Genomic DNA, 19,116 nt, shown 5'->3' on the forward strand with positions numbered 1-19,116 from the left:
TTAGAATGTGCCGGACACTGTTCGGAGTGCTTTCTTTATACTAACTTTATTTAATCCTCGCAATAACCATACAAAGTGATTACTGGTATTATCCCCATTTTACAGATTATGAAACTGAGGCACAGAGAAATTAAATAACTTGTCCAAGGTCACCCAGCTAGAAAGTGGTGGAATTGGGATCTAAGGACCAAGGAATACTTATTCACTAAGCCTCTAAAATACAAGCCATTCAGGGTCCTCTTCTGCTCAAAACTCTCCAGAGAGCCTTCCTGGCTTTCTTAGCATAAAAGCCAGCGTCTTTACAATGGCCTACAAGGCCCCACAGGATCTGCCTCTGCTATCCCTCCCATCCAATCAGCTGTCACTCCTCCCCTTGCTCTACCACATTGTTCCTCCTTGCTCCACCACACTGGCCTCCCCACTGTTCCTAGGATATATCTAGCATGTTCCTGCCTCAGGGCCTTTGCACGTGCTGTTTCCTCTGCCTGGAATGCTCTTCCCCCTCCGAGTCTCTGCCTACATGACACCTTGTCAATGGGACCATCCTTGGTCATGTCTTTTTTTTTTTTTTAAAGATTTTATTTATTCATTTGAGACACAGAGATACACACAGAGAGAGAGCATGAGCAGGGAGAGAGGCAGAAGGAGAGGGAGAAGCAGGCTCCCCACCAGGATTTTTTTTTTTTTTTAAAGATTTATTTATTTGACAGAGAGAGATAGCGAGAGAAGGAACACAAGCAGGGGGAGTGGGAGAGGGAGAAGCAGGTTTCCTGCAGCGCAGGGGGCCTGATGTGGGGCTCGATCCCAGGACCCTGGGATCATGACCTGAGCCGAAGGCAGACGCTTAACGACTGAGCCACCCAGGCGCCCCCTTGGTCATGTCTTTAAAAAATTGCAGACCAGGGGCGCCTGGCCGGCTCAGTAAGTAGAGTGTGTGAGTCTTGATCTCAGTGTCATGAATTCCAGCCCCACGTTGGGTGTAGAGCTTACTTAAAAATAAAACAAAAATAAAAATTGCAGACCCCACCCCCACTTTCTTTTCCTCCGTAACACTTTTTACAACTTGACATATGTTTGTTTGTTTCTTTATTGTCTAGCTCTCACTGAATTTAAGTCTCATGAGAGCAGAAATTTTGTCATTGCTCTATCCTAAATACAAGGTGCCCGGCATACAGTAGGTGCTTAATTGAGAGTTGTTGCCTAAATGAATTAATCTTCCCACCAAACCTCCTTCTTTCCCTGTGCTCACCATCCCAGAGACAGGCACCTTCAGCCTCTGGTTCCCCTCCCTGGAGGTAATATCTGAGCTTTGTCCCTCCCTTAAAAAATCAAAGCATCTGCCAGATCCTATTGACTCAACTTCCTAAATATTTTTCAAACCATCCACTTCCCACCATCCCTTCTGCCACCTGCTGGGTTCTGCCCTTCCATAACAGATGCCTGGAATGCATACAAGAATATGCTGAGTTTTGCAGATTTTGAATTTTTCCGTGTCCTCTCTACCCCCACCCCTTTCAATTGATCCCCTTGTCCTCCCCAACCCAGACCCAAATGTGCTCCTTTTCTAGTGCTCCTGTCTCAGTGAATCCTCCACCATCAACACAGCTGTCCATGCCTGGAACCTGGGGGTCCTCCTTAACACCCCTCTCTTCCACCTCCAACCCACTGCCAGTCTTTCTCTTTTTATCTAATTAGATGTTTTTGAAAACTGCCCATTTCCTTTCATCCTCGAGGCTACCACCCTAGTCCTGGCCACCACCCCATCTCATCTGCGTTTTCTCAGCAGCCCCCTAGTGCTGGACTCCCTGCCTGCCATCTGGCCTGGGCTAATCTTCCTAAAATACAAGTGTGATCACAGGACTCTCCCACTTAAATGAATCCCTACCCTTTCCCGTGCACAGAGCCCCCTCCTTGACTTGTCCCAGCCTCCTGCCACTCTTGACTTCTGCCATTGCTCCCTCTCACTCTTGCTTTGATCACACTATTCCTTTGGCCTAGGATGCCCTTTCTCCCTTCTCTGCCTGCCCAGGTCCTCTCCCCTCCTGGGCCCAGCTCCAAAGTCATCTCTCCTGTGAAGTCTCCCCTGACTCCACCCACCCCACCTCCACCACGTCCTATGCACTGGGTAACTACCATCTTCCCTTGGCGGCTCACCCACCAGCCCTCCTGAGCAAGGTCACCTTGGCTGAGGGGATAACAGGCCAAAAAGAAGTTTGGGGGCCAAACGATGAGGCCTGAGTAAGCACCTTCTGTGTGGTTGGAACCATTCCCAGAATCCCAAGGTCAAACAGCAGAAGCATATGGCATGAGGAGGGAGTAATGGTCTGGAGAAGAAGGGCAGAGAACCAGCGTGCTTGGAGAGGATTCTGTGTTCCCATGCTAAAGGCTTTGAAAATGTTACTTCATTTAATCGTTGTCACATCTCTGGACGGTAGGGATTCAAAAACAAAGAAACTGGTGCATAAGGTTTACAAAACTAATAAAGGCAGCATTCCAAGCAGTGGGGGAAAGGAGATTAATCAATGAAAGGCTTTCACAGTAAATTGGCCATGTGTATGGAAACAACCAGATTGGATCCCTTCCACTGCATGAAACCCCAAATGGAATAAACATGACCGTAGTTAAGCGAATATTTACTTCAGTTTGGGGTCAGGTAGGTCTTTCTCAGCATAACACGGAAGACAGAGACCATAAAGGAAAATACGGAGAGATTTCATTAGTCAAAATGTAAATGTTTAGTATGTCAAAAAATAGAGTTAAAATGAAAATAGAAAACTGGGAAAACTATTTCCAACATGTTAACAGAAATAGGTTCATGATCTAAACAGACAATTCACATAATAAGAAATAAAGTGTGCCAATACACGTATCCAGAAAAGTTCCATTTGCTGAGTAATCATAGAAACACAAATTAAGTCGAATTGAGGTACCATTTGTAATCTACCAAATTATCAAATACTCGTTTTAATAAGGTTATTCTATCACGGGGTGCCACGGGAGAATGCATCTTAAAACTGCGGATCTAGTGATGTGAGAAACAAAGGCAGAAGGAAACGTAGATAAAATTAAATGTTTTTACAACCTGCAGCCCATTGACAGATACTTGAGATAGGCAGATTATAACATTCCTCCAGAAGCCTGCGTCTTCTTTAGCATATGAAAGTCCTCTTGGAACTTCCCTTATCTTTACTTCTCCCAGCCCCAAGGCGTATAACCAGACGCAGCTCACAATCCCGGGGCAACAAGGAGCAGCAGGCCGCAGACTACAGCCCTTTCTGCCCCCGGGTCCTGTCCCCGTGCTTTCATAAAACCACCTTTTTGCACGAAAGACATCTCAAGAGTTCCTTCTTGGCCTTCAGCTCCCGACCCCACCAACCTCACCAACACAACAATATTAAAAACAACTACATCACTAGAACCTGCCATTTTCAAGGTTATAGGGGCGCCTGGGTGGCTCAGTTGGTTAAATGTCCAGCTCTTCATTTTGGCTCAGGTTGTGATCCATCTCAGGGTCACGGGATCAAGCCCTGCGGGGAAGGATCTGTCCTCGGCAGGGAGTCTGCTTGGGATTCTTTCCCTCTGCCCCTCCCCGCCAAATAAATCAATACATCTTTAAAAATAAATAAAGGTTATAAACAGGAGGCCTGGCTGAGCATGGAACTCTTGATCTCAGGGTCATGAGTTCGAGCCCCATGTTGGGTGTAGAGATGACTTAAGTAAACTTTAAAAAAAAGATATAAACAGATTTTGCGTTCTAGGGCAGGAGAGAGAGAATTTGTTTGCAGAGAAGACCTTCCCTTTGTTCTAGATTGTTCTGGAAAGATCACCTCCATCGACCCTCTTGGTCAGGCAGCTGTGAGGTAAGAGTGGCTGCCGCTCTTGGGGAACCCCCGAGTCAGCTTCTTTAGACTAAGACATTAAGGATTCTGTTGAGTTACGTAAACTGGGTCTGTTAGTTAAAGGACTTTTTTTTTTAAATCTGGATTTTCCACTCTATGCCAGGAAAATCGTGTGTGTGTGTGCGCGCGCAGTCCCACCACCTGCAAACAGGAGGATGGCTGAGCACGGCAGGCCAGACCTTTCCTGAACCACTGGTCTGGGCTGTCGGTCGGCAGGGGGTGCGACCAGCCTGACCTGGGGATATGCAGTCATATGTTGTGATGGTCTGGCCTGACCAGGCCCCATGATGAGGGTGGGGGTTGCTCCCGAAGAAAATGAGTATCCCCACCATGGAAGATTCGGGAGCAGAAGCTGAAGCAGGATGTCTCCTCCCCCTGGAGTGGGAGGCTGTGGAGGTCTATGCTCCGGGCAGTAGAGACTCAGTCAAGGGCTTCCACGCTTGTGGAGTCCCTGCACTGCGGGAGAAGAAAAGAGATACACCAGGGTGGCCCCAGGGGAGACTCGGGGACTGCAGACTTTGGCGGCAGTGACCTCTGGTTTAAATCGGCCTTCTGTTCCCAAACTGGAAAGGGTCGTCAGGCTGGTGGCCGCTGTGTTTTAAGGAATTCTGGGAGGGTGCAGAGCCCAGAGAAGCCATCCTGGGAGCTGAAGCCTGGAGAGGGACCCAGATGGCAGGAGGTGACCCATTTCTGGGGAGTAGGGCAGTGATCCAGAGGAAGGGAGGTGGCCGAGGTGACAAGCCAGGTCAGAGCAGGGAGAGGAAGCGTTGCTTGGAAGTCGCTGGGCAGTTAAACCTGTGAAAGCTCAGTCTCTAGAACAGCCGCTCAAGGCCATTTCCATTGGAGTGTTAAAGAGCAGAGTGGCCCCAGGGGATGAAGAATTTGAGGACCCCTGGCTGCAGGTAGGAGGCAGGAGAACAGACCCTTTTCATGCTGGGCGACTGGAAATTGCCTCTCCAACCGCCAGCCAAAGCTTACCAGTGTACAGACTCTGACCCAACGAAACCGCGTCTACGACTTTACCCTCAGGTCAAAGGAAGCTGACTGTACAACAGGAATCCGGGAGGCTGGCAGGGAGCAAAAACATTGCACCTGTATTTTCAGAGACCGATGGATGAGATTGAGCACTTCCGAACGCGGGCAGCCACCTGCGGCCGAATCCGCAGTACCCGGGGCTTTGACCATAGAGTCACAGAGCCGTGGGGCTCTTGAAGGCTCATTGCCAGTTCAAGGTTAGGCAGTCTTGCTATTAATTGCATTAATAAGAAGCAGCATATCTACAATTATAGCCCGTTTTTTTGGCACTTCATAATAGACTTTATTTTTTAGAGCAGGTTTAGGTTTACATAAAAATGGAGCAAGAACTAGGGTTCACATATACTTCCTGTCTCCCGGCCCCCAGAGTTTACCCTATTATTAACATCCTGCCTTAATTGTTTACCATTGATGAAGCAATAACGACCCGTTATTGTTGACCAAAGGCCGCCATAATGATGTAGGAAAGATGTTGGGGTTTGGAGCCTATGGACCAGAGAGAATTCTTGAGACGTCTTTGGTGCAAAAAGGTGGTTTTATTCTGCCCACAGGAATAGGACCCGTGGGCAGAAAGAGCTGCACCGGGGTCCTGAGGAGTAGCCGATTATTTGCTTTCAAGTTGGGAGGAGACTAGGGATAGCCTAAGTCTCCAAGGAATTTGGAAGCAAGGTTTCCAGGACCTTGAGGGAGCTAGCTATTATTAGGGAAAGGTCATTTATTACCGTCTAATAAAACCTTAGTCATGAGACTCTTCAGATGTATATCGGTGGGCCATAGGCTTGCAAAACGATTACCAACATGTATCTTGGGGGGTTTAGAGATAAAGGAAGTTTCCAAAGGAATTTTTATATGTTAAGGTAGGCTTACAGGATCCTGGGGGTCGGGCTAAGATTGCCTTTTGCCCTTAGCAAAGTATTAACGTTGGGGCAGCTGAGTTCCTAGAGGAAGGTCACTCTGCCTGTTTGAAGGGCTTGTCAGTGGGCTGTAGGGAGTCAGGAAATTTAATTTTTCCTTTGCCTTTTTTCCCCACATCAGTTAACATCAGGGTTCGCTCTTTATGTTGCACATTGTATGGGTTTTGACCAAGGCACAATGTGGTACATCCACCATTCCAGTATCATACAGAAAATGTACTCTGCCCTACACATCCCCTCCCCTTCACCTGTTCATCCCTCCCTTTGTCTTCGTGAACCCCTGAAACCACTGATTTGTTTCATTCTCTCTAGTTTTGCCTTTTCCAGAATGTCGTATAGTTGAAATCGTACAGTATGTAGTCTTGTCTCCTGACTTCTGTACTTAGCAGTAATGCATGTGCATTTCCTCCATGTCTTTTCGTGGCTTGATAGCTCGCTTCTTTGTATCCATGATAATATCCCATTGTGTGCATGTACCAGAGTTGTCTATCTACTTACCTGTCGGAGGACATCTTGGTTGCTTCAGTTTGGGCAATTATAAATAAAGCTTCCATAAATACCTGTGTGCAGGTTTTTGTGTGGATGTCATTTTCAACTCATTTGGATAAATACTAAGGTGAGCAACTGCTGGGCCATACGGTAAGACTATGTTTAGCTTTGTAAGAAGCCACCAAACTTCAGTGTCTGTACTAACTTGCATTCCCAGCAGCAATGAAGGAAAATTCCTGTTGCTCAACATCCTCATGGGTATTTGGTGTTGTCAGTGTTTTGGATTTTAGCTCTTCTAATAAGTGCATAGTAGTATCTCATTGTTGTTCACTTTGCCATTCCATAATGACACAGGATGCAGAGCGTCTTTTCATATGCTTATTTGCCATTTCTGCTCCAGGTTTAACTATAAGCTTAGGTGATGCTTTCTGCAGGAAGGCTACTTTCCCCCATTGTATCAGATAGCCTTGCTGTGTAAGGCGTGATTTCAAAACTCAGTAGGTTAAAACAATGTCCACACATCTGTCAGTATTCTGGGGTTTAGCTGATTGCAGTGTGGTGGGACTGGGGCTGTTCTGCATCTCACTGTGGGCAACCAGCTCTGCTGGGATGCTCTGCTCCACATGCCTCACACCTTTGGATCACTGTAGCACAAATTAAAAAATATATTTTGATAAATGTTTCCATATAATTGGTTTCCTTTGTAAACATTGGTATATTATTCTATGCATTTTTTAAACAGATTATTTATTTGAGAGAGAGCATGAGTCGGTGGGGGGGGGGCAGGGGCAGAGGGAGAGGGAGAAGCAGACTCCTTGCTGAGCAGGGAACCCTACCCAGGGCTCCATCCTAGGACCCTGAGGTCATGACCCGAGCCAAAGGCAGACGCTTAACCAACTGAGCCACCCAGGTGCCTCTCTCTGCATTTTAAAATATTATTTTGAGAGGGGGCTTCTCCAGGTGGTCAGAGGCATTCTTAAAACAGAAGGTTAAGAAATTCTGGTCTAAGGTGCACGACACAACCTTGAGTATACTCCTGAGAAATGGGAAGGAACAGACAGAGGCATCACACAAGGGGAACTGGTTAATTAAACTTGGTTGTATCTTTACAACAGGATATCATGAGGGAAAGAAAAACTTTATTGTAGAAGAATAATAAAATAAAACATTCAAAGTATAATATTCAGTGGAAAAAGCAGGTTATAAAATAATATGTACAGTGATATCTAATTTTTGTAATAAGAAAAGCATGAAATATACATGTGTTAATATATATATATGAAAGTCTCAGGATATTTACCTAGTTGTTTTTTGTTTAAGATTTTATTTGTCAGAGAGAGAGAGAGTGAGAACAAGCAGGAGAAGGAGGAGGAGGAGGAGGAAGAGGAAGAGGAGGAAGAAGAGGAAGAGGAGGAGGAGGAAGAGGAGGAGGAGGAGGAGGAAGAAGAGGAGGAAGTGGAGGAGGAAGAGGAGGAGGAAGAAGAGGAAGAGGAAGAAGAGGAAGAGGAAGGAGAGGAAGAGGAAGGAGAGGAAGAGGAAGGAGAGGAAGAGGAAGGAGAGGAAGAAGAAGGAGAGGAAGAAGAAGAGGAAGAAGAATTCCCTTGGGCCTTTTACCTCTTCCCACCTCTAGGAACCACTGATCTCCTTTTGGTCACTATAGTTTTGCCGAAGAGTTACTTATTAAAGAAAATGAACAATTGATCAGATGCTTAGAGAAGTTAGATAAATTGCCCAATGTTGTTGCCTCCTCCAAGAGGCCTTCTTTTTTTAAATTTATTTATTTATTTATTTATTTGAGAGAGAGAATGAGCGAGAGAGCACGAGAGCGGGGAGGGTCAGAGGGAGAAGCTGACTCCCTGCTGAGCAGGGAGCCCGATGCGGGACTCGATCCCGGGACCCGGGACTCCAGGATCATGACCTGAGCTGAAGGCAGTCGCTTAACCAACTGAGCCACCCAGGCGCCCCTCTAAGAAGCCTTCTTGGATTTCTGCCTCTCTATCCTCTTTCCTCCCCACCCCTCCCCACCTCATCCAGTGTGTCAGTCCTTCTATGCTGAACCTATGATGTGTTCAGTAATCACTGATTCACACTTGTCTTCCGTAAGTGCACAAATGCTTCTTAAGGGCAGGGACTCCACCTTACTCACCTCTCAGACTTGTACAGCAGCAATAAGGCCAAGGAGCACCCACTGGGTGCTGGGTGTATGCTAAATCCTTTACTTACAGCAATTCTATCTTCCTAGCAATCCTGCAGCAGTGCGTTAAGTGTCTGCCATCGGCTTGGATCATGTTCCTGGGGGGCTGGGATCCAGCCCCCAGTCAGGCTCCCTGCTCAGTGGGGAGTCTGCTTCTCCCTCCCCTCTGCCCCTCCCCACCACTTCTGTGCTGTCTTTCTCTCAAATAAATAAATAAAATCTTTTTAAAAAAATCCCGTGAAAGTGATGGTAAAATTACTTACATTTAACCGATGAAGCAAAGGAAGCTCAGAGAGGTTAAGCAACTCATCTAAGGCCACACAGTAAGCGGCTGAGCTGGAACCTGAACCAGGTCCCTCTGTGTCCAGAATTTGTGCACTCAATCACACTGCATATACTACCGTCTATAATGGTCAGACCCACAGGAGGTAGGAGGTAAGAAGTATCTGTTGAATGAATGGCTGAATGGGGTCACATACAGCTATAGCAGGGCTCCAGCAGAGATTCAGACACTGATCTTTTTTCCACAGCCCTCTGGGTGCTCAGGAAAGACACCTTTTGCCTTCTTTGTCAGCTCTTGACCATCTGATCCAGCAAACTCCCCCTTCTTTGGGCTCCTGAAGCCTCGGGTAGGCAGCGGGGGCCTAGAGGAACCGGTAAAGGGGAACTATGCAGGCCAGTTCCCACAGGGCACAGCACTCCCTTTAACCAGTGACTTTAGCTGGACCACTTTCCAGCTGCCCAGCTGCCCCTTTCCTGGGACCATACTATCTGCTGTCTGAGAATCTTCTCACCCAACCCTCCCCCAAGAGTCAGGCCTGCCTTCCCTGGCTCCCCCTCCTTTTCCCCTCAAATCCTGTCTTGCTGTCTGCTTCTCAGAGGACCCGAACTAACCGGGGGTAACAGTAACACATCCCAGGAGCGTGGTCATGAAGGCCCTGCACACAAAGGAATATGTATAAGCGCTGAGAGTAGCGCCCGGCACTTGGTAATTGCTCAGTGGAAGTTCACTCATTCACAGGCATTTACTCATGCCTGCCGTGTGCCCTGACGGCTGGGGTTGCGGAGATGAGTAAGACCTAGCCTCTGCTTTCAAAGAGGTCACAGCCTCTTGGAAGAGGTAAGCCAAAAACAGCCAAGAAATCAAGCGCACAAGGTAGGGGTGGGGGGTGAGCATTCTGGAAATGATCTCAGGGGAATAATTCAGGAGAAGCAAAAAGCTGCAAGCATGAGGATGCTCCGGTCTCTTTCCACCACGCACAATCTGTCCTGCATCCGGGAGTCACGGGAGTCCCTCAGATCCCAATGTGACTGCACCCTCCCCCAGCTGTCTGGCACCTGGAGGCCACCCGGACTCCTACTGAGGTTCACGCCCTGCCACTGGGCCGGCCCCTGCCTCCTGCCCCAGTTTTGGCTCACCCTCACCAACACTTGGGCCAGATGGACCATCGCACCAGGCTTTATCTGGGCCACCTTCTTTCTCTACCGGCTCTTTGCTCCTGACAGGACCTCTGCCTGGAACACCCTTCCCTTCAGTGTCATGTGACCACCTCCTCCACATCTTTCAGGCATCAGGGGTCACTTCTTCCAGGAAGCCCTCCCTGATTTCCTAAGTCTGAGGTAAGTGGCCCTCGTCTGGGTCCCCTAGTCCCATCCTGGCACTTGTCACACTGCTCTGCTAGATCCTGGTTTCTCGTCTGTTTGATCTGTGAGCTGAGGACAGGGACCATGTTTGCATTTTAAAATTTTTTATTATGAAAGATCTCAAACATATACAGAAAAAGGACACAGCAGCACCAAGAAACCCTGTAAGTCCATCAGCCCAGGTTACACAGATTTTGTCCCACTGGCCCCAGCTCTCCCGTTTTCTTTTTTCTATTTGCTAAAATAAAGCAAATAATTCCCCTCCCCCTATATACTTCATTGTGCTTCTCTACGAAATTCAATAAATAGTTTTTAAACCCATAAATGACTGTTTGTTGCAGAGCTATTTGTAACAGCCCCCCAGTGGAAACAAGCTTACATTAGCGAACATTTGGAAACGAGAGTGTATCCAGTCAAAGGACTATAACACCTCCATTAAGATGATCAATATGAAGACCACGCAGCCACATGGCAAAACACTTGCACCAGGAAAAATCCAGAAAGGCAAAGAGCCGGGTGCCAGGTGGTCTCTGCGCTCTCCTTTGGCAGCCAGGGTTCACCGGCCTGGGGTCCCAGCCAGAACGGAGAAGGTGAAAAGGAAGGTGGGCTTGCAGATGGTGGGATACCCTTCAAAACATTCTTCAGCGTCCTTAGCGTCATCTTTCCAAGCTGCGATCTGCAAACCAGGGTCCCGGCAGCCACCGAGAAGCCGCACGAGGGACCGATGGAGCTGGCTGGAGCGCAAAAAGAGAAAGCCTCGCTGCAGACCCTATGACACGGGGCCTCTGCGACCTTCCGTGCCCAGCCCTCTCGGCCTCCGTGCTGCGCGGCTGGGTTTTCCTCTGCATTCTGGGGTTTGGAAGGGTCATGGTGCAGGGGCACAGAATGATCTGATGTTCTGGGCCATGTATACACTGCACAGCGCACTGGGACCCTGGTCCCTGCAGGTCAGCCCTTCCATCTGGGCTCTGGTGAGAGGGCCTGGAGCTCTCTCTGGCTGTTTAAGTGGTTATCAAGGTCAGTAGCTGTGGTATCTTTGCTCCTCCTCTGGCTTGTCGGATTGACTGCAAAGCCCCAGTGTGAACCACAGGGCTGTCCTGGGGAAAGCAGGATCCACGTCACAACCTGGTGCCCCGGCACTCTGTCCCCAGAGGAGAAGGGGAACTGTCCATAGCAGATTTCCCTGTCTCACTGATGTGGAGAACAAAGGCAAAAGGAATATAGAAAAAATTAAATTTCCTTTGCAGCCCATTGACAAGTACTTGGGACAGACAGAGTGACCTTCTTTAGCTGCCCCCTGTAAATACTCTGCTGGAGGCAAAAGGCCACCTTAGCTGGACATTAGCCCAATCTCCAGGACCCTGTAAAAATCCCCTTGGAAACTTCCTTTCTTTCAACACCCCCCCCCCCAAGAGAGACGTTACCGATCATCCTCCAAGCATATGGCTCCCTGATATACATCTGAAGGGTCTCATGAGTAAGGTTTTACTAGACAGTAGTAAATGACCTTTTCCTAACAACAGCTAGCCCCTCAAGGTCCTGAAAACCTTGCTTCCAAATTCCTTAGAGATTTACGCTATCCCTAACCCCCTCCTCCCAACTTGAAAGTCTATAATGGGCCACTCCTCATGACCCCAGTGTGGCTCTTTCTGCCCCCAGGTCCTGTCCCCATGCTTTCATAAAACCACCTTTTTTGCACCAAAGATGTCTCAAGAATTCTTTCTTGGCCATCGGCTCCAGACCCCTCCAATACAGCAACATTCCAAAACTACATCACCTGGAAAACCAGACCAGAGGAATTTTGGAAGGAGGACCCACCACAGTGGATTATTTAGGTGGTCAGGTGTGGAAAGAGGAGTTGGGGTGGGGAGCGGAAGCCCCAAGTCATAGTCCCAGCTCCCCTCTAGTCACTTGGGGACCTGGGGACAGATGGCCTGTCCCCCAGCTGCCTCGTCTACCAACGTATCTATTCAGCTCTGCCTCTTCAACCAATTAGGTGCCACACACATTTGCTGAGCTGTTTTTCTGGAGCCTGTGAGGAGACCAAGAGCTGAACTGCCACAGTTCCTACCCTCAGGAAGGCCTCTGCAAACAACAAATATGACTTTATTTATTTAGATTAAGATTTTATTTATTTGACAGAGAGAGAGACAGCGAGAGAGGGAACACAAGCAGGGGGGGTGGTAGAGGCAGAGGGAGAAGCAGGCTCTCCGCTGAGCAGGGAGCCCGACGTGGAACTCGATCCCAGGACCCTGGGATCATGACCCGAGCCAAAGGCAGACGCTTAACGACTGAGCCCCCCAGGCGCCCCTTTTTAAATTTTTTTAAAAGGTTTTATTTATTTATTTGAGAGAGAGGGAGAAAGCACAGCAGGGGGAGGGGCAGAGGGAGAGGGAGAAGCAGGCTGGGCGACGTAGGGCTCAATCCCAGGACCCCGGGATCATGACGGAGCTGACGGCAGATGCTTAATGACTGAGCCACCCAGGTGCCCCTATAAGTGTGATTTTAAACTGACTGCGGGAGCAATTCTTGGGGTGTGAATAAAAAAAAAAAACACACACAAAAAAACAGTTTTCGGGAAGGACTTTGATTTGATAGGAATCATGAAGAGAAGTTCACCAGGTAGTCAAGTGGGAAAGGAGCTGCAAAGATGGGGGAAGGGAACCACGAGGTTGTCTGGGGGCCTTCAAGCAGTTAGCCCAGGCTGGGCAGTGAAGGGTGTTGGAGGGTCTGCTGACCTCGCAGGGCTGCCAGCAAAGGCCTTGGAGTCTATCACCAGGGTGTTTTTATCTACAAGAGCGGAAGACTTGTGACCACAAATGCGTGTGCATGGCGGGCAGCTCTTCCATTCTCCGTGGATAGCAACCGGGTGCCCTGTAATTCATTCCATTCTAACGGCACCCGGAGGTAGCACCAGACCCCCCAGGTTAAGGGCTGAGTCTCATGAGACTGCTCCCTATTTCAGAAGTCTGTCGTATGTGGTGGGTCCCCAGGCCACCCCCACTTCTGTCTGATTTGATTACAAATCAGGGATCCTCATGACCCCCTCCTCAGGGTCCATGATTTTTTTGTATAAACAGCTCACAGAACTCAGGGAAAGAGTTACTTTGCTGATTTATTAAAAAGGCTATTATAAAAGATACAAATGAACTGCCAGATGAATAGGTACATAGGGGGAGATCTGGAAGGGTCCACAGAGCGCAGGAGCTTCTGGGCCCATGGAGTTTGGGGTGTGCTACCATCCCAGCCTGTGGATGCATTCAGCACCCCAGAAGCTCTCCAAACCCCTTTGTTCAGGGTTTTGTGGAGGTTCCATTACACAGGCATGATAGATTAAATCATTGGCAATTGGTGATTGACTCAATCCGACACCCCCCCCTCTCCCCGCCCCGCCAAGGAAGTGGGGGCGCGAGTGGCTGAAAGTTCTAACCCTCTAATCCCATGACTGGATCCTCTGGCAACCCGTCCCACCTGAAGTTACCTAGGGCCTTCCAGCCACCAGTCATCTCATAAACTCCAGGATGGCTGAAGGGGCTTTCAGTGAATAACAAAAGATGCCCCTATCACTTCCATAACTTGGAAAGTTCCAAAGCCCTGCCAGAAGCTATGAGGATGACCAAATATTATAACCAAGGATGCTGGTGGAACCCCTATCATTCAAGGATTTGGAAGCCAAGGACCAGAGATGAAGACCAGATGTATATTTCTCATTATATCACAACATCACAGAGTCACTGGACCTGGATTCGAATCCCAACATCTACCTGTTGGGTGACTCGCTGAACTGGAGTTTCCTGTTTTATAAAATTAAGGATGATTGTAATACCAGGTTGGAGTGAGAAATAACTATGATGAAAAAACATCTGGCAAGTGTCTGGCATACAGAGGCACTCAGGGTGCATTTATTATCTTTAAAAAAAAATGAAATTGTGGGGCGCCTGGGTGGCTCAGTCGTTAAGTGTCTGCCTTCGGCTCAGGTCATGATCCCGGGGTCCTGGGATCGAGCCCCACATCGGGCTCCCTGCTCCATGGGAAGCCTGCTTCTCCCTCTCCCACTCCCCCTGCTTGTGTTCCCTCTCTCACCATGTCTCTGTCAAATAAATAAATAAAATCTTTAAAAAAAAATGAAATTGTAATTTGAATGTAACAAACATCAGCACTTACCACAGGGCAGGTCTTTCCACGGCATCTCATTTAATCCTTGCAGTCTGCCAAGTAGATTGTCACCCCCATTTTACAGAGGACACTGAGGCTCAGGTGGTTTGTTCAAGGTCACAGAGGTGAAAGTATATGGGGTTGGGATTAGAATGGAGTGGGTTGGGCTCCAAATCTTGAATCCTTCCAGACTCTTCTTCCTCAAAAAACTGTCTGACCCCTCCCAGTCCCCTTTGTGGCACTGACTCTTCATAACCTCCTAGTATCCAAGTCTCAATCCTTCTTTAGTGACGGAAACTATAGCTGGGCACACTGGAGCTTAGTCCAAAGCCTGCATTTCCTTACCTCCCTACAGCTAAATGGGGCCATAGGGCTAGTTTATAGCCAAAGAGATGTAAGGAGAAACATCAGGTGGAACTTCTGGAAGTCTCCTTAAAAGGAAAGATTGCTTGCAAGTAAATGTTTAATTAAAAAAAAAAAAAAAAAAGAGGAAGAGAAGTGCCATCTTCTTCCCTTCCTCCTTCCTTCCTGCTGGCTGAACTCAGACAAAATAGCTGGAGTTCAAGCAGTCATCCTGGGCCACGTGGAGCTATGCTGGTAGGACAAGATGGTGAGTTACCATCCCAGACCTAGATGGCCTCCCCTTCCCTCTTCCAAATTGTCAGCTCTTCTCTGGTAAGTCTTTTCTTCAGCATTTAAACAAGCTCAAGTTTCTCCCAACCTAAAAGAAAACACACTTAAATCTCATGTTCCCTTCCCTCTCTCTTCCTCTTCACAGCCCACCAGCCGGGAATAACTGCCGATTCTCAAGGTCTCCATGTCCCCATATCCCAACCGTTCCTCAACTCACTGCATCTGGGTTTCTGTGCTACCTTCCTACCTGAATTGCCTGGGCCAGGGACCTCTGGATAGCTAAACCTAGTGGACTTTGTTCAGTAATCGTCTACCTAGAGCTGAAACTGTTGCCATTGTCTTCCTCACCCTGGGTTCTTTTTTTTTTTTTTTTTTAATATTTTATTTATTTATTTGACAGAGAAAGACGTAGCGAGAGCAGGAACACAAGCAGAGGGAGTGGGAAAGGGAGAAGCAGGCTTCCCCGCGGAGCAGAGAGCCCGATGTGGGACTCGATCCCAGGACACTGGGATCATGACCTGAGCCGAAGGCAGACGCTTAATGACTGAGCCACCCTGGGTTCCACGTGCCTCTGCTCCCCGGCCTCTCCAGCCCCTCCTGCTCCTTCACTGTGTTCTTCTCTCTTCCGCTCCATCTCAGGACTGATCTTTTTCTTGCATGTGTTAAAAGCACCTAAACTCAACATGTCCAAGCTGAACTCAAGGTCATTCATTCCCTTCTCCCTCCCCCCAAGATTTTCTAGCTGTTCTTTCCAGAAATCTAGGAGAAGCTTTGACAAATCTCTTTCCATCATCAATCCCAACCAATCCATGAATCAAGCTCTGACAATTTCATCTCCTAAATAAAATCCATCGACTTGGCAGTGGCAGCCGACTCAAACTACTATCATCTCTTGCCTTGAGCTAACACAACAGTCACTTAATTGATCTTCACTCCAATACTCCTAAACATCTGTTTTGGACATAGAAGTCAAAGGCATCTTTTACCAGTGGGATCATGTCGCTGGCTTGCTCAGAAGTCAACAACTTTCCCTTGTCCACCACATGAATTGCTCAACTCCAGCCTGGAGCAGGCAAGGTCAGAACTCAGCCCACAGCCCTTTATCTCACTTCCCTCCACCTCTGTTCCAGCCTTCTGTGACACGCATGCTCCTTGAACCCACACTCACGCTCCCTTTTCTCGTGCCTGGGCACTAGCTGTCCCCCTCGGCCTGGCGTGCCCTCCACTCCCATGCCACATCCATAAACTTCTCTTCCTAGCATTTAGCCCATCTCGAAATGATTTATGTATGTAAACGATGTCCTCCCCAATTAAAACATGAGCTTTCTGAGGGTGTCTTGCTTGCTGCTTCACCCCATAGGGCCAGGCATGGCCACCCAATGAATATTTATCGAGTGAATGAATAATTCACCGGACCCCACGCCCAAAGTGTCCATAAAGAACGCAAATCCGGTGTCTTAGGAGCCCCACCTGAAAAGCATCCTGGAGAAAATGCGCAAATAAAATGGGCGAGAAGCAATCATTTAGGGAGGCCCTCCCTTTTCCTCCCACCAGAGAAAACTGCGGAAGACAGCGCCTGCGCAACACTCCTCTACGGCCCCCATCCCACTTTGGCCGTGGGGTGGCGCTGTACGCGCGCTCCCTGGCGCCTGAACCTCCCGGCCGGCTTCAGACCGCTCTAGCCGCCCTTCTCGCCTGCTCTGCTGGGAGGCGGGCGCACCCGCGGGGGGTCCCTCCAAGATGGCGGCGCAGAGGAGGAGCCTGCTGCAGAGTGTGAGGAACCGACCCGCTCTCCGGGCTGGGGGTTGGGAGCCCGAGGGGGGCCTGTCGGGTGCAGGCGCGGCTCCCTCTCCGCCGTTGGGCCGCCTCCTTCTCCCTGGCGAGGTGTGGCCGCCGCCCTCCCCTCTCCCGGGCCGGCCCCCCTCACTCCCGAGGCAGGGGGCGCGTGCGACCGCGCGAGGTCCGCGCGTGCGCGCTGCCGCCCGGTCGTCGGGGGCTGGGATTCGCGGTCCAGCGACCCCGAGCGTCAAGGGCGCGTCGAGAGTGGGGAGCGTCCTGGAGCCGGAAGGGAACGTGGCGCGCTGCGGCCGAGCTGGCCGGGGTGGTGAGGCCACCCCGGGCAGCGAGCGGCCGTGGCATAATAACAGTGACAGCCGCGGCAGCCGCTTGTGCACCGCTTGTCATCTCCCAGGTTTTCTGCCAATTGCCTTACGTTGTAAGCTTAATTTATATAACAGCCCCGGGAGGTAGGGTCTACAATTACTCCTGTTGGACGGGTGAGAAACTGAGGCACGGAGGGGTGGTCATTTGCCCGAGGCCACACAGCTAGTAAGTGGCAGAGTCAGGATTAACGCCAGGCAGTCTGATTCCAGAAGCCCTGTTAACCTCTTGGCGCTACGGAAGGCGTGACCGGAGTGGCGGCCCGGGTTCTCGTCCCGGCTCTAACGCACTGTGCCTCAGTTTCCTTGACTCTAAGGTGAGAGCAGGCAGTAGGAGGATTGTCCTGAGACTCACTCACTCTTACCCCCTAGTCTGGACCCTCATGGGTTTGTCGCTGGTGTCTTACAGCCTCTGCATCCTCCTGACACACGTGCACATGGATGCGCACACATCTTGGCGCCGTGAGCCTGTTCTGACCTGCCAGTGTAGGGTGTGGGACCCCTGGGTCCTCCCCAGATGGGGCAGTCTGTTGTGCTTGCCTATGCACTTGTGTGCCTCCTGTACTTGTGATCTACAATGAACAGTATCGCCAGCACTTACCACCATTAGGTGCCAGGCACTCAATAAATATTTGTAAAAAAGCATTTGTAGACATGTCCAGGGCTTGGCCTTGGCCTTAAAGATACAGCAGACACTGGCCCTCCTGCCCTCGAGGGCCTTAAAGCATCAGAATTGGAGGCAGGGATGACCGTCAGTGCTGTATAGTGATGACAAGCTTCGTGTAGACTTTCTTCTGAAATTGCTCTTCCACGACAGCAATTCCCAGGTTTCCCCAGCGGGGATTGCTCTCTTCCCCTCCACACCTTTAGCTGCCCTTTTATTTTACTAGTGCTCTGCAGGTCAGCCTTGTCATCGAGTTAGGTAGGGCCGGCCCTTTGCTTTGTAAGCTTCCAAAGGGCAGGGCCCCTGTATAAATTTACTCATTGTAAAAATTCCAGAAATACAGGCTGGACTGTAGTGAATGCTGGAAGTGGTAACTGCTGTGGGCCGACTCGGCTTGCTGAGGGGAGTGGCTTCCAGCGTCCGTCTCTTCTGGAAGTGATGGAGCCCAGGGGACTCGGGTTAGACAGAAGCTTTGCTAGCTCCAGAATGTGTTCCTGGGTGGAAATGGAATCTTTTCAAGACAGGACAATTAGCTTTAGGCGCATAGCATCATGACGAAAGGCAAGGGGATGGCAGTGATGTCCACACAAGGCCCCTCCCACCCTAAGGATGACCAGACGTCTCTGCCCACAGGGTGTCTGAGTGTCCAGGCAGCGTGTGTAGCTCACTGACCTGCTCTCCACTGTCCTGAGTCTGGTAAGAGCAGCTCAAATATCAGCATTGAGCAGATGGCCATGAGGGTCCCTAGTCTGTGGTTGCAGGGCCTGGGGATACAAAGATAAAGAGGGTGGGTGCGCACCCTCACTGCATGTGCAGCATGGGGGAAGGAGCCATCGACCACTAACACAATGCGTGAGGCACTCTGTCGTCAGTGTTGAGGGGCCGTGGGTGGCCTCATTTGACTGGGACAGTGGAGGCCTGCAGAAGGGATGGGGATTTGCTGACAACATGGTGCTAGGAGGGTGTGCTGGGGCCAGATGGCAGAGCACTGAGGAGTTTCACCTTTGGTCCCTAGCCAGCATGGTACCTTAAAAGGTCTTTTGAAGAAAAGAAGAGCTTTTGAAGGTAGCTTGATGTGTTCAAGGGAACTTGGGCGCTTCGCAGCCTAACAAAAAGTACAAGTCCCATATGGACTTGGGCAAGTCACTTAACATCCCTGAACCTTGGTTCCCAACAGGAAGGACTCCCAGGAGTGTTGTTAGGATTAAATAAACTAACACGTTACTGTCCTAGCCCAGCATGGTCACGGTCCAGCCATGAAGTTCCACCTTCAGTTCTGAGCATTCAGGTGTCACTGAGCACTTGCTATGTGGCAGATGCTGGGTAGGTA

The 19,116-nt window shown here is 49.5% G+C and overlaps 1 protein-coding gene and 1 long non-coding RNA gene across 2 annotated transcripts in view; one reads left to right on the plus strand and one right to left on the minus strand.

Annotated features, from left to right (window-relative positions):
- Window positions 1-10,298: 10,298 nt before the first annotated feature.
- On the minus strand, window positions 10,299-16,560 carry LOC118527016 (uncharacterized). Its single transcript, XR_004912929.2, has 3 exons — window positions 16,434-16,560; window positions 14,340-15,051; window positions 10,299-11,366 (listed from the first exon to the last, which is right to left on the minus strand). It is a non-coding gene; the product is annotated as an uncharacterized LOC118527016 (long non-coding RNA).
- A 50-nt stretch (window positions 16,561-16,610) lies between these two features.
- Window positions 16,611-19,116, plus strand: part of TAB1 (TGF-beta activated kinase 1 (MAP3K7) binding protein 1) — a 31,652-nt gene continuing 29,146 nt past the window's right edge. Inside the window, exon 1 of the mRNA XM_036078593.2 lies at window positions 16,611-16,736. Coding sequence (XP_035934486.1) covers window positions 16,704-16,736 — 33 coding nt within the window. The 5' untranslated portion in view covers window positions 16,611-16,703. The remainder of the gene's footprint in view (window positions 16,737-19,116) is intronic.

Source organism: Halichoerus grypus, chromosome 6, assembly GCF_964656455.1.
Source record: "Halichoerus grypus chromosome 6, mHalGry1.hap1.1, whole genome shotgun sequence".
NCBI classification, from domain to species: Eukaryota; Metazoa; Chordata; class Mammalia; order Carnivora; family Phocidae; genus Halichoerus; species Halichoerus grypus.